We start from the raw sequence: 14,715 nt of genomic DNA, 5'->3' as shown, positions 1-14,715 counted from the left end.
TTGAATACTCCTTTAGCACTTCTATCATCCAATCACCCTAATGTCTTTTTGGTAGGCTTCCTGCTTCCGATGCATTGAAAAAAACGATGCGTTGTTAGTTTGTGTGTCCTTAGCTAATTGTTCTTCAAAATTCTTTCTTGGCTTGCCTTCTTATACTTTCACACTTGACTTTCCAGAGAGTATGCTCCTTTCTATTTGCCTCAGTAGGATTTGACTTCCAATTTTTAAAGGATGCCTTTTTGCCTCTAAATGCCTCTTTTACTGTGCTATTTAGCCATGGTGGCATTTTTTTTTATTTTTTTATTTTTTTGGTCTTCTTACTGCATGAAGATACTGCATTTGATTTGGACTATGAATTATGTTCTACAGTTTTCCTAAGGAAAACACTCAGAATTTCTCTATAGCTATTGGCATTTTCATTCTTTTTAATTAGGATAGCAATGATAAGAGATCACACGTCTTTTATACTTCATTAGAAAAGGTGTTATGACTTTAATCTGATCCCATTATTTTTATAATTTTAGTAGGTGTCCCAATTAGTTTTGAAAAATGATGCAGTGTTCCAGTGATGTCTTTTACAGTACAAGGTGGTTTAGTACCATCTAGGTATTTATCAAATCACATTCATGGCTCAAATTGATAACTTCAGAGAGATGATTTGACACATCTTGTACAACATTCCTAAATACATTAATTAATAATGCAAACTGGTGGAATTAATATTAGTCATGGCATTACAGTACAGAAATTATGCATAAATCAGATTCATATGTACCCTTTGCTGAACTTTAAAAGAGATTGGTACATTCATGTTCTAACAAGTGTGCCCTTTGTCAGACCTTATTTCCTTGTTCCCTGAAATTTCCCAATAAATAGTTGCATGGAGCCAATGATGCAACATATAGTTTTTTCGGGTATAGGAGCCATCAGCTAGCTAGGCCACTGTAAACTCTAACTCTAGCTAGACCCAAAGTACTACATTAATGGTATTTGCAATGTCAGATTTACCTATCTTTTTCGCCAGCTGACTAGAGCCAGTTAAAGTGATTTATCTATACAGAGTCTCCCTTCCATGCCAACTCGGACAGCTGATGTCTGACAGCCAGAAACAAGCACAGCAGTAACTATTTTTGTCTGGGTGGGGTGAGACACCGAGCTGAGAAAACAACAGATCTGACTGGGACAGCGGGGGAAAGATAGTCAAAGCATTCTAATAAGTCTGTCTCGGCCATGATTAAACAAATTAGACAACATGCTCTCTCGCTCTTTGGTGGTGAAATGGTGGAAAGTGGTGGAAATGCCATTACTTAAGTTTTATAACTGGAAAAGCAACACAGAATATGGGGGAGGGGGGAGTAGGGAATACTGCTGAAACAACAAGGGGGAAAGATTAGATGGCTTTTGTATCTCTAATTTCTATAATGCTGTGACAGAAAACATTACCGTATGTATCCTATCATACAGGCAATATTACAGAATATAAATGATCTATTTGTTTACTTGGAAATGCTGTTTACATGCTATATCCACTTTCTGTTTCTCACAAATGTAGTTATGCTGTAAGTGATAAATATTTCAGTACAGAAAGGCCAAGGAGGAGGGTTTTCTCCCCCCTACCCCCTTTAGTGAAGAGACCAGCAGATTTTTTGTAAAAGTTAACTGCAACTAAAATGTCAAATGTGAACCTGAGTTAGTGCTAATAAGGTGAACCAGGAAATGTGAAAGAAAAGCACTTTTACTACCATCCATGCAATATATTCTCCATCCAGCGAGCATCAATGTTTGTGGAGGTGCCAAAATAAGAATGCTAATATTTGAGAAGAATTGTAGTGGTGATGAAATTCAGCAGTCAAAACTAGAAGGGCCAACACTTTTGTTCAGACTGACTTCATGACATGAGATGTAACGGGGTTTCAACTGCTGGGACTCAGCCATGACATAATTTGGACAAATCCATGTAAGAAAGGAATAATCAAAGTCTAGACAAAAATAGGAGAATATTCCAAAATTATAAATTTAAGGGAGTAATAGGAAATGTTTTGTTTGTTTAACTTGAATTCCACAGTTTATGTCCCACAGCATGTTGTGTAGTAAACCCTTAGTAAGCATCCAGAAGTGAATCCTATTTTTATTTGGATTTATTAAAAAAAGATGCACCTAAGTTCTAGGTGTCCTGGATAATTATTTAAAGCTGGGATTTTCAAAGGAGCCAAAAGAGTTCAGATGTAGGCTGCTGCTGGCTAGATCTTTGTTTAGTTGTGCAAGAAGGCTGGGATTTCAGAGGACTCCAAGTCCACCGAATTTCAGTGGAAGTTAGGTGCTTAGCTTCTTTAAGATCCTTAGAAAAGCCCAGCCTAAAAGCACACCTAAACAAAGAGTAAACCAACAGCAACCTTAAAACCATAAATGACAGCTCTTCGCAAAAGGAAGAAATGAGAATTCCTTCTCCTGCAACAATCCCTTCTCCGGAAATCTACCACCACCACCTCATAAAGATGAGCCTTACAGGATATGCGGGAAAACACACTGAGCTGATCAAGCATACATACTTCCTACATTTTCAATGCTCCCATACATGTCATGGGACCTGATCCTGTACTACTGGAGTCAATAGGAGTTTTGCTATTGACTTCAGTGGGTACACACATTCAAACCACAGCAAAATACACTGTTAGGCCATACTGAGGAGACAAGCTGAGACAAGCCAAGGAGCTCAGGAACAAAAACACGTTCAATATGTACCACAGATTTCTCAGGAAAAAAGGTTGTTTGACTCCTTCATGGGGGAAGCGGGGGTTAAATACGAATACTGTTATCCTTACAAAATACATTACTTGAATGCAACTTGACAATACAGAAAAGGCCATTCATGGTAATAATTAAATTTTTCAAAAAGAAAAGGAGTACTTGTGGCACCTTAGAGATTAACCAATTTATTTGAGCATGAGCTTTCGTGAGCTACAGCTCACTTCATCAGATGTTTCCACAGTATGCATCCGATGAAGTGAGCTGTAGCTCACGAAAGCTCATGCTCAATAAATTGGTTTGTCTCTATGGTGCCACAAGTACTCCTTTTCTTTTTGCGAATACAGACTAACACGGCTGTTACTCTGAAAAGCTAAATAGTAACTTAGGTTCATACTATACATATGAAGCTTTCTAAGCATTAGTTTATTCCTGTTTTAAGTTACAAGTACCTTCTTTTAAACACTGGCCACTGGGTGTGGCCCCAGTCCCACAATCTGATCCATCCAAGTGGGCCCTTCCATCCATGCAGAGTCCCATTGAAGTCACTTTTCAGAGTAACAGCCGTGTTAATCTATATTCGCAAAAAGAAAAGGAGGACTTGTGGCACCTTAGATACTAACCAATTTATTTGAGCATAAGCTTTCGTGAGCTACAGCTCACTTCATCAGATGTTTCCACAGTATGCATCCGATGAAGTGAGCTGTAGCTCACGAAAGCTCATGCTCAATAAATTGGTTTGTCTCTATGGTGCCACAAGTACTCCTTTTCTTTTTGCGAATACAGACTAACACGGCTGTTACTCTGAAAAGCTAAATAGTAACTTAGGTTCATACTATACATATGAAGCTTTCTAAGCATTAGTTTATTCCTGTTTTAAGTTACAAGTACCTTCTTTTAAACACTGGCCACTGGGTGTGGCCCCAGTCCCACAATCTGATCCATCCAAGTGGGCCCTTCCATCCATGCAGAGTCCCATTGAAGTCACTTTTCAGAGTAACAGCCGTGTTAATCTATATTCGCAAAAAGAAAAGGAGGACTTGTGGCACCTTAGATACTAACCAATTTATTTGAGCATAAGCTTTCGTGAGCTACAGCTCACTTCATCGGAAAAAATACCTCCTCCCACCCCACTCTCCTGCTGGTAATAGCTTATCTAAAGTGATCACTCTCCTTACAGGAGATCACTTTAGATAAGCTATTACCAGCAAGAGAGTGGGATGGGAGGAGGTATTTTTTCATGCTTTGTGTGTATATAATAAGATCTTCTACACTTTCCACAGTATGCATCCGATGAAGTGAGCTGTAGCTCACAAAAGCTTATGCTCAAATAAATTGGTTAGTCTCTAAGGTGCCACAAGTACTCCTTTTCTTTTTACTGAAGTCCTGCCCGGGTGCTAGAACATTCCCATACAGATCAGATTATAGAATCATGGCCCATGATGCAAATATTTGAAGAAAATCATAACTAGGAAAAAGCCCACTTCATCGGATGCATAGAATGTAACATATAGTAAGAAGATATAGATAGATAGATAGATATACATACACACACACACACACACACACAGAGAACACGAAAAGGTGGAGTAAGAGGTTAATTAATTAAGATGAGCTATTAGCAGCAGGAGGAAAAAAACTTTTGTAGTGATAATAAGCTGGCCCGACAGTCTCTATGCAAAAGAATAAATGGACACAAATCTGACATCAGGAATCATAACATTCAAAAACCGGTAGGAGAACACTTCAACCTCTCTGGCAACTCAGTAACAGATTTAAAGGTGGCAATTTTGCAACAGAAAAGCTTCAAAAACAGAATCCAAGGAGAAACTGCTGAGCTTGAATTAATATGCAAACTAGATACCATTAACTTGGGTTTGAATAGAGACGGGGAGTGGCTGGGTCATTACACATATTGACTATTTCCCCATGTTAAGTATCCCCACACCTTCTTGTCAACTGTCTAAATGGGTCATCTTGATTATTACTACAAAAGTTTTTTTTTGTTTTTCCTCCTGCTAATAGCTTATCTTAATTAATTAGCCTCTTACTCCACCTTTTCATGTTCTCTGTATGTATATTATATCTATCTTCTTACTATATGTTCCATTCTATGCATCCAATAAAGTGGGCTGTAGCCCACAAAAGCTTATGCTCAAATAAATCTGTTAGTCTCTAAGGTGCCACAAGTACTCCTGTTCTTTTTGCGGATACAGACTAACACGGCTGCTACTCGGAAACCTGTCATAATTAGGAAGCGAAGCTATGTCATTTTATGCATGGGGTCCTACCAAATTCACAGCCATGAAAAAGCATCATGGACTGTGAAATCTGGTCTCTTGTGTGCTTTTATCCATACTATACAGATTTCACAAGGGAGACCAGCATTTCTCAAATTGGAGGTCCTGAGCCAAAAGGGAGTTGCAGGAGGGGGTCACAAGGTTATTTTAGGGGGGTTGCAGTATTGCCACCCTTATGTCTCTGCTGCCTTCAGAGCTGGGCAGCAAGAGAGTGGCGGCTGTTGGCTGCGCACCCAGCTCTGAAGGCAGAGCCCTGCCAGCAGCAGCGCAGAAGTAAGGGTGGCAATACCATACCAGGCCACCCCTACTTCTGTGCTGCCGCTGGCAGCGGCTCTGTCTTCAGAGCCGGGATCCCAGCCTGCAGCCACCGCTCTCCAGCTGCCCAGCTCTGAAGGCAGAGCCGCTGCCACCAGCAGAAACGCAGAAGTAAGGACAGAAGTACCACAACTCCCCCCAAGAAGAACCCTGTGACCCCTCCACAAACTCCTTTTTGGGCCAGGATCCCTACAATTACAATACCGTGAAATTTCAGATTTAAATAGCTGAAACCATTAAATTTATTATTTTAAAAATCCAATGACCGTGAAATGGACCAAAATGGATAGTGAATTTGGTAGGGCCCTATTTATGCAGTGATGGTTCTTTAATGTGTTTTTCCCTCTGGGTGCCCCACTGTAGGTGTGCTTGCGCCTCTCCTCTGCACTGCTGACTGGAGAACTTCAGTGCAGCGTCCACTGGGCCCAGACATGCTGCGCCATGAGGCTAGCCAGTGCACACAGGCTAACCCTCCCCGGTTCTCTCTCCACTGCAGAGTCAAGACAAAAATTCTGAAGTAGAGGGAGCAGGGTGGATTGTGGAGCACCCATAGGGGGACACATCTCGAAGAATCCTGGTTACTGCACAAGGTAACTTCTTCGTCTTCTTCGAGTCGTGTCCCTATGGGTGCTCCACTGTAGGCGACTCCCAAGCAGTATTCCTTCTCGAGGGCTGGGACTGCGGAGTTGGGTCAGTTACAGATAACAGTCCTGTGGAGCCGAAGATGGCATAGGAGGCAGAGTCCCAGTGATCACCCTGTGTTCTGCGAAAGTTTAGACTGATGCTCACGTCACCGCTGTACAGATCTAGAAGATAGGGACATTCTTGAGGAAGGTGATGGATGAGGAGATCGACTTTGTGGAGTGTGTATGAATGGCATTTGGAGAGATGTGTTGGGACATGCACGAAATATGAAACCTGGACCATTTCTGCAGGTATCATAGAATCGAATCATAGAATATCAGGGTTGGAAGGGACCTCAGGAGGTCATCTAGTCCAACCTCCTGCTCAAAGCAAGACCAATCCCTAATTTTTGCCCCAGATCCCAAATAACCCCCTCAAGGATTGAACTCACAACCCTGGGTTTAGCAGGCCCATGCTCAAACCACTGAGCTATCCCTCCCCTCAAGTACAAGTACAACATGTCAAGGATATTCTACTGTGTAACAGAACTCTTGTATCTCTCTTGAACAGGAGGAGCTTTTTAGGTGTTAGAACCAAGCAGGAGTCATGCCTTGAGGTGGAGAATCCCCAAGTTGGAATGCAGGGTATGTTCTTTGTTCTATGACAAGCGGTGCGGAATGGTCGGGAGAGAGACTGGTGAGTACGTTGTGAGCTGACACACGTAAGGGTACTAGGTCTGACTCAGCCAACTAGGTGCAATCAGAATGACATGAACTCCATCCCTTTTTATTTTCAGCAGAACCTTCAACAGTAGGGGAAATGGAGGGAAGAGGTAGAGAAGGTCCCTATGCCAAGGGAAGAGGAAAGCATCGCCCAACAAGTGCTGTCCCATCCCCGCTCTGGAGCAGTAGTGTGAACATTTCTTTTTCAGGTGAGTGGCGAACAGGTGTGTAGACTGGGTGGTATGTCTCCCCATCACTTGAACTGGTTGTGAAGTACTGTTGGGTGTATCTCCTACTCATGGTCATGTGGGAATTTGCAACTGAGACTGTCCACTATCAAGTTTTCTGTATCCAGGAGGTACGGTGCAGACAGTATAATGTTGTGGGAGATGTCCCAATTCCATAAGCTCATCACTTTTGTGCATAGGTAGGGCTATCTAGCTCCCCCCTGCCAATTGACGTAATACATAAAGATCCTGACAGATAACTTGGCCTGTGTGTGATCCTGTGAGCAGCGGGAGAAAATGGGTGCAGGTTTTCCTGACCGCTCTCAGCTCACTGATGTGGAGGGATATCTCTGAAGGCGACCATTTGCCTTGCATTGTGAGGCCGTTTTGATGCACGGCCCACCCTATGAGTGAAGCATTGGTGATGAGGAGCAATAACAGTGATGTTTGTGAGAAGGGGATCCCTTTGCAAATATTGTCTAGGTCCTTCCACCAGTTTAAGGAGTTTTTGATCCTGGTGGGTAGCAACAGGGATTTGTCCAGTCTGTCCTTGATTGGTCTGTAAACTGAGATGAATCACATTTGGAGACATCGCATGTGAAGCCTGACATGTGATACGACTGCTGTGCCTGCTGTCATATGCCCCAAGAGTTGGAGGCAGACTCTAGCTGGTATTTGTGGGCTGCTTTGAATAGTGTCTATGAGTGTGACTAGGGATAGGAACTTGTGTTGGAATAAGAGGGCTTTGACCCATGACGAGTCAAGGTCAGCCCCTATATATGCCAGGCTTTGCACTGGAGCGAGAATTGTCTTCTGGGTGTTGATCTGTAGGCCCAGTTCTGTAAAGTGTATTGTAGCTTTAGTGACTTGATGAGCCTCTCAAAGAGATTGGGCTCTGAGAGGACAATCGTCCAGCGAGAGGTAGATCACTATCCCTTGAGAATGTAAATGAGCGGCAACCACTGAGAACCTTGGAGAATACTCTGTGGGCTGATGATAGCCCGAAGGAGAGCACTCATTATTGGTAGCGGTTGTGACCCAGAGCGAACCAGAGGAATCGTCTGTGAGCTGGTAGGTTTGAGATATAAAAATAGGTGTACTGGAGGTTGAGGGCTGAAAACCAGTCTCCCTATTCCTGTCGTTGCTAAAGTGACCATCTTGAATTTTTGAGCCTTGACAAATTTGTTGACAGCTCTGAGATTTAGTACGGGTCTCCAACCTCCCTTCCTTTTGCGTATTAGGAAATAACGAGAGTAGAACCCCTTGCCTCGTAGATGTTAGGTACTGGTCCTATGGATCCTAACCGGAGGAGGAGATCTATCTTCTGTCATAGTAAACTCTCGTGAGAAGGGTCCCTGAAGATGGATGGGGAAGGGTGTTGTGGAGAGGAATGGGGAGGTAAAAATGGATGGAGTACCCAGTTCGAATGATCTCTAGGACTCATCGGTCCAATGTCATGCATTCCTAGGCACTGTGGAATGCTTCCAATTGGTGGCCAAACGGGGATAGAATGATGGTCAGCTGTGTCAGTGTAGCCAGACAGCCAGCCCCCCCTCTCAGACCAGCATTGCTGGGAACACAAGGGAGCCAAAACAACAGGGCACTTAACATAAATTCCAGCACAGCCTTTGAAGCTGTGAGAAGCACAGGTGTGCTGCTACAATGTACCTCTGGGAACATATACAACGATTAGGCTCACAGCAGACAGAGAAGCTGTGACAGACATGGCTCTTAGCCCCTACTAAATAGCGTGATGCACACACCCCAACATCCTAGGTGGGAAAATATTTACCCTAATAAAAGGAATGTCCAGTAGTCGAAACTTATTGTTTCTCTCCCTTGCAAGTGTAAACTACTCTTGCGAGAGCTGGCGTCGCCTAGACAGACCAGCCCCAATTTGGCATAAGAAAGGAGAAAGAGAATAAAGGAGTACAGAGGTTTAAGTATGGGACCTACAGCACCAGGATTTTTGAGTGCTTTTCACTATCTATCTGCTGGTCAGATAAGTGACAGCCTCCCAAGGCTTCTGCAGCTAAAAGGGTCCCTAAGCCTTGTCCCTTATTCGTCTTTCCGCGGAATTGAGTGAAAGATCCTGGCTTGGCACCGCTGGAATCGTGCAAGGAGGGTAAGAAGCACCCACACCTGATCTCCTATCTTTAGTGTACACATATTTTGAAATAGAGCTTTATACTTTGTTTTCTTTCTTTGGGATTGTGGCTTCAGTTTTCTAACTTGTTTGTGTGTGTGTAACATCTCTACATTTAAATAAGTAGGCACTAGCAATTTTGTAACCACATGATTAGAATCTAGTTTAATAAATTTTGGTAACCATTTGTGCATAAGCCTGACTTGTTTCTCTGGTTTACTGTAAAGCAGCCAACACAATTAAAGAACCTCAGCCGTTTTGGCTATAAAGCCTGGCCATTAGGTGAGAGTACTAAGAGCCTAGCATTGAGTTGTGCCGCCTCCACAGGGCAAACTCTTGGGGTGCCTGTCAGTCAATCCTGACTGCCCACTGCGAAGGAGCTCTGAGCTCTAGCAGTTAAAGTCACGGGTGTTTAGGACCTTGGGGCATCCGTCAGCCGAGCCCGGGCTGCCCGCCGCGAAGGGACAGTGCGTCCTAGCGGTTAAAGTCACGGATGGTATAAAACGGGCATAGCTGGCACCTCACCAAACATCCTTGGCCATCGGCTAAGTCAGTCAGTCAGGGGGAGTGGTCTAACGGTGCCTCAACCTGCCCATCAAAAGTGGTGCTTAGACATAGAGGGCTATGAAGAAGATTGTGGGCCAGGTGGTTTGCATTTAGAGGATTTCCCTTTCTTTCTTTGTGACTCGTAGTGGCAGTGAAGTTGGTACTGAGATGCCTGTGGTCTATGTTGGGACAGGGAACTAAATAGTCTCTTTTGTCCCTGTATATAGATACCCAATGACCAGAGGAGGGTTACTCCCGGTAACCCTGGAGTCTGTCAGAGTGTGAAGGGAAGCGTTAGTCTTCTTGGCAAAGAGCTTCATGCCCTCAAAGGAAAGGTCCTCGCACGTGGACTTTCGGAAAGCCCGACAAATGGATCCATGACACTCGTCGCATCACCAAAGCCGTAGAGATAGAGCTAGCTGCCGTGTTGGCTGCACTGAGGGCAGATTGCAGTGACGTCTTTGCCATTAATTGGCCTTCCTGGATAATGGCCTTGAATGAGTCACAATGTGCTTTGGCATCTTTTCAATAAAGTCATTCCGTTTTGAGTAATTTATGAAATCTGATTTTGCCATGAAGGCCTGGTAGTTGGCAATACGAAATTGTAGAGTAGCTGAGTAAGCTTTTCTACCGAACAGATCAAGGCACTTCCAATCCTTGTCATAGGAGAAGCTCTTGACTGGTGTTGTCGACCACAGGAGTTGACGGTGTGATGGAGTTGGGTGGTGGATGGGAGAATAGGAATTCAGCTTTCTTGGCAGGGCTATAGTATTTTTTTTTGTCCGCTCGCTGACAGGTTGGGGCCATTGATGCCAGGGTGTGCCACACAGTCCCTTGCCAGGTCTAAAATGGCCTCAATCAGGAGGGTGATCTTTGAGGAGGCTGAAGAATGAAGTACCAAGGAGTTGATGGTGGGTATCCTTGACTTCCTCCAATGGAATCTAGAGCACGTCAGCCACCTTCTTTGTTAGCTCCCGAAGGGACGAAAGTCATCTGCCAAAGATGGTGGAGAAGCCATGACAGCTTTGTCTGAAGAGGAGGAGGATGATATGGTCCTTGGTATCACTTCCTCTTCAGTACTGGCTTCCTGTTCCTCTAAGTCTTGAGGCAATTCAGAAGCCCTGGATAGTGTGGCCGAGGGAAGTGTGCCTCAAGGGTTCTCGGACGAGGCTCAGAGGTCGAGAGGCATGATGGCAGTGCGCACCCAAGGATCCCAATATGGCCTTTGAGGTGGTGGTGGCATAGAACCTGGTAGTGGCACCCATGGATAGCCATACCAGGATGGTGATGATGGGACCATCTGTGGGTATATCCTGGGGCTCTGTTGGTAAAGAGCACCATATGGAGCTTGGGAGGAGTACTGCAACACCACTTCCTCAGGCTCACTGTTTGAACCCTCGCTAGAGAGCAGAGGGGAATGGCATGGCAGCAGGGATACTCCCCATGCTTGGTAGAGGCTTGGTGCAGAGGTCTCAGTACTCAAAGGAGGGGACTTGTGATGCGGAAGTCATAACATTGTTATGACTGCTATATAAAAAGGAGTGGTGGTGCCAGCGGGGACAGATCTTTCCCGCACCAATTGCTCTGGTGCCTGGCGAGCCATCACTGGTGGTACCGATGCAGACTTGCATACTAGAAGCATCTTTTTAGAACAGTGCTTACTCCTGTCTTTCAGTGCCAATGAGTCAGTGCCCATACCCATTGGGTCCGTGGGCCTGTCAGCAGTACCAGTTGCAGTCGGTTTCCATGAGCCATGGTGCCGGACTGAGATTGCCTCAGTGCCGAAGATACTGAGCGAGACGGTGATCGCTTGCAGCTATCTCGGCGCTCACTATGGAGGCTTCCTGCTGTCTTCTTAGATGATTTGTGAGAGGGGTCCACACCCCTTAGATGTAGAAGGCTGTGGGAAAGACTCACATCTACCAGGAAACTGGGGTCAGAGAGCTGCCTCCATGAAGATAATCTTCTGGCGGAGTCCTCTGTCTTTGCAGGATCTTCGCCAGAGTTGTTGGCGAAGGTAACACTTTTGTTAAACGTGGCCTTCTCTGAGGCAGTGAATGCACTGAGAATGCTTATCCACAATTGGGATCACCTCTTTACAAGTGAGGCAATTCTTGAAGCTCAGCGAACTGGGCATACCCCACTGGGGGAAAAGGTCCCCATTGGGGGAGAAAAGGCCGGAAGAAAAAATAAAGTCTTCTTTAAATTTTATTTTTAAGGATAAAATAAAAGTAGAAAAACAACTAGAACTACAACTAGGAAACTAACTAATCATAGGTATGTAAATTAAGATGATAGTCTTAATGGACTGCTAATGGCTCCATCTCTAGCCAGGGGCGGTTGAGAAGGAACTGAGGAGGCCATACATGCTGGCTAGCCTCCTGGCAGAGCACGAGGAGAGACAATGTATGTGCGGGCACAATGGACACTGCTATTGAAGTTCTCAGATTAGCAGCCCAGAGATGCAAGCACACCTAGAGTGGAGCACCCACAAGGACACTACTCGAAGAAGAATCTATATTTTTCTTTTTAAACAGAGTTAAAAGCAGATTCTGTTACCATCTGCCTGTTTACTACTTACACAGCCCTCATCTATAGTGTCTAATCAGTAAGTTCTGACCGTTTGATTTACAATTACAGTTTCTTGTTTTCACTATTTTCTGTACTCTCAAAAACTCTATCAAGAAACTAACAGAATTAAAGACGTTTCCCCTCACATCAAGAAGAAATGAACACCAACTGAAATAACACTGTTATGACAAAGATGGGATGGGGAAACCTATGGAGCAATTAGAACCTGTGATTACATAAAAGTTAGTATACTGAATAAGAGAATAAAATTACTGCAATGCCCAAATGTAATCTGCTAAATACAGCTTTTGACCAGGATTTTACACAATAAACCTGTGATAAAAGCATGTACTTGAACATTAAGAATATATTATTTTAGCTATGGGCTCTAAATCATGAACAAAGGACAGCTCAAAGCATATACAGATAATGCAACGGATTCTCATGTAGCACGCAGAAAGGAAGCATTGCACACTCTTGAGAGCCAACTCATTGCAACAAAGATTGGTAAATCAAGAAGTATAGCCATCTCTGCCTAGTTATTCATATCCCATCTCAAGGGACTGAACTGACTCATCCCTTCACCAGCAAGTAGATCTCTGGGGAATCTGGGGGAGGGCGCTGTTGGGGTTTTTTTTGGGCAGGCCAATGGGGTTGGTACAAGAGATTACGCTGGGCAAAATAGACAGTACCTGCTCCCAAGGAGAGGACTGGAGAATCCTCACCTCCTCATCATGGTCCCTGGCTCCACTATTCACTGGTCCACGTGGAGGGGACTGAAGAATCCCCATCTCCTTTTATAATTTGGAGGATTATAATAAAGATACAGGAGTGACCCCTTAGCTAAAATTGCGACAAGTGAATTAAACACACGCATATGCATATGCACTCCCCCTTCTAACAAAGTTTTTTTGCATCTAGCAAAGAATTTTTTTAAAACAGATAAAATTAAAAGTATAAGACATTTTTTAAAATCTTATTTAAGTTTTTTCTTGATCTAGATATGAAATATTCCTTCTATTCATATTCTTGAGTGAAGTCCAATGCATAAACTATTTTTGATAAGATCACATGCAATTTTTGTTTTTAGTTATTTATTACAAAAATATACATCTTGGAGCTCTAACAGGTTCCCACAGAATTATTATAATCTTCTGCATAGGTATCAAAGAGCTTAAAAACTCCACAGGCAGGAATTTAGAAAAATCAATAAAACCAATAGTTACAGTTCAATGAGTTTAGAACTTCTGCAAAAATACTTGCGAACCGTAAGCTTTGCAAACAATCATTTGGTGCAACTGATGCTCCGAATTCCATTATCGTTATGGCTAATTATACTTCCAAGACCGTATGGTGGGGTTTTTAGCTTTTTTTGTTTGTGTGGTTTCTCCCACTTGACTTCAAGAAGCCATTGTAGGCCTAGAGAACTCATGCAACCTAAAGAGAGAAATCACCTTTTCCATAATGCACCCAAACTACCAGGCCAACGTACAACAAGCCTATGAGCTGGCCAAACTCGCAATACATTTAAAAAGTTACACAAAAGTTGATTTTTTTGCTGTCGATACAAAAAAATATCAATCTTTCTGCTATGAAGACACTGGCAAGGCAGAAAAATAGCAAACAACTCTCAATTTAAGTGCATTGCTTTTCTTATTTTCCTAGATTTGATTGTAAGTGTGATACCAGCAGCAAAAGCAACAATGAATACTATATTCCGTAAGTCATTAAAGTTGCACTTATCTCTTTCCACTTTCAGTTAACATCTCAATGTGCATGGACATAGTCTATTCAAAAAAAAGAATGTTCTAAACTTACCATATATATGAAAAGAGGCACAATGCTCTGCAATGCTCCCATATATTGTCCAAGAGCTATGTTAAATCTTTCAATATACAGATCTGGAGGGCTGGCCTGCAAGAAACAGTAAAAGGGAAGGAGTAATTTTAACACAAAGGAAAACACAAATGTAGGACACCATGGACTAAACTTTCAACTCAAAACTCCCAAGGCTATAAAGGATGCGACACTTAGTCCAAGAGGAGCAAGTCACATATTAATCCAGAATTCCTATTTCCAATTAGAATTAGAACAACCTCCACCAAGACACCCAGCAAAAACTTAGGCTACAACACCCAGTTCCCCCCCAGAAATCTGTCATTACTCTGACAAATATGTCCAATGATACCACCAGCATGCCTGTAGCATAAACCAGTATTTAGCACAACCAAGTATATACATTTAACTAAGCATCCAAACATTCTTTTGAAAGGTTTAGTCTGTCAGGGCTAGATCCTGACAATGAATCTGTATGGGTATTGAAGTGTGCCTGCATGTTTCCATTTTTAGGATCTACCTCTTAGACATTATGGTGACATTAAGCCACTGCTCGGCATATAAGAAACTGTGTCTCTGGGTTTTGCTGAGTTTTTCAGTGTGAGGGAAGTATGATCAGACATTTAGTTGGAGGTGATGTGAGGCATAATGCCTTATGAAGCTCCTAGGGCAGAAGCAACAGC

General features: G+C 43.2%; 1 protein-coding gene across 3 annotated transcripts in view; it reads right to left on the bottom strand.

The window, feature by feature from the left end:
* CACUL1 (CDK2 associated cullin domain 1) overlaps positions 1-14,715 on the bottom strand; it is a 93,852-nt gene that overhangs the window by 34,756 nt on the left and 44,381 nt on the right. For all 3 annotated transcript variants that reach the window (XR_012160069.1, XM_073354238.1, XM_073354239.1), the window contains exon 4: positions 14,015-14,110. Coding sequence is in view for 2 of the 3 variants with exons in the window: in XM_073354238.1 (XP_073210339.1) it covers positions 14,015-14,110 (96 nt within the window). In the remaining variant the exon portion in view is untranslated. The remainder of the gene's footprint in view (positions 1-14,014; positions 14,111-14,715) is intronic.

The sequence above is a fragment of the Lepidochelys kempii genome, chromosome 7, assembly GCF_965140265.1.
Source record: "Lepidochelys kempii isolate rLepKem1 chromosome 7, rLepKem1.hap2, whole genome shotgun sequence".
NCBI classification, from domain to species: Eukaryota; Metazoa; Chordata; order Testudines; family Cheloniidae; genus Lepidochelys; species Lepidochelys kempii.
Note: the sequence above shows the minus strand (reverse complement) of the source record. Positions and strands in the feature narration are given on the sequence as shown.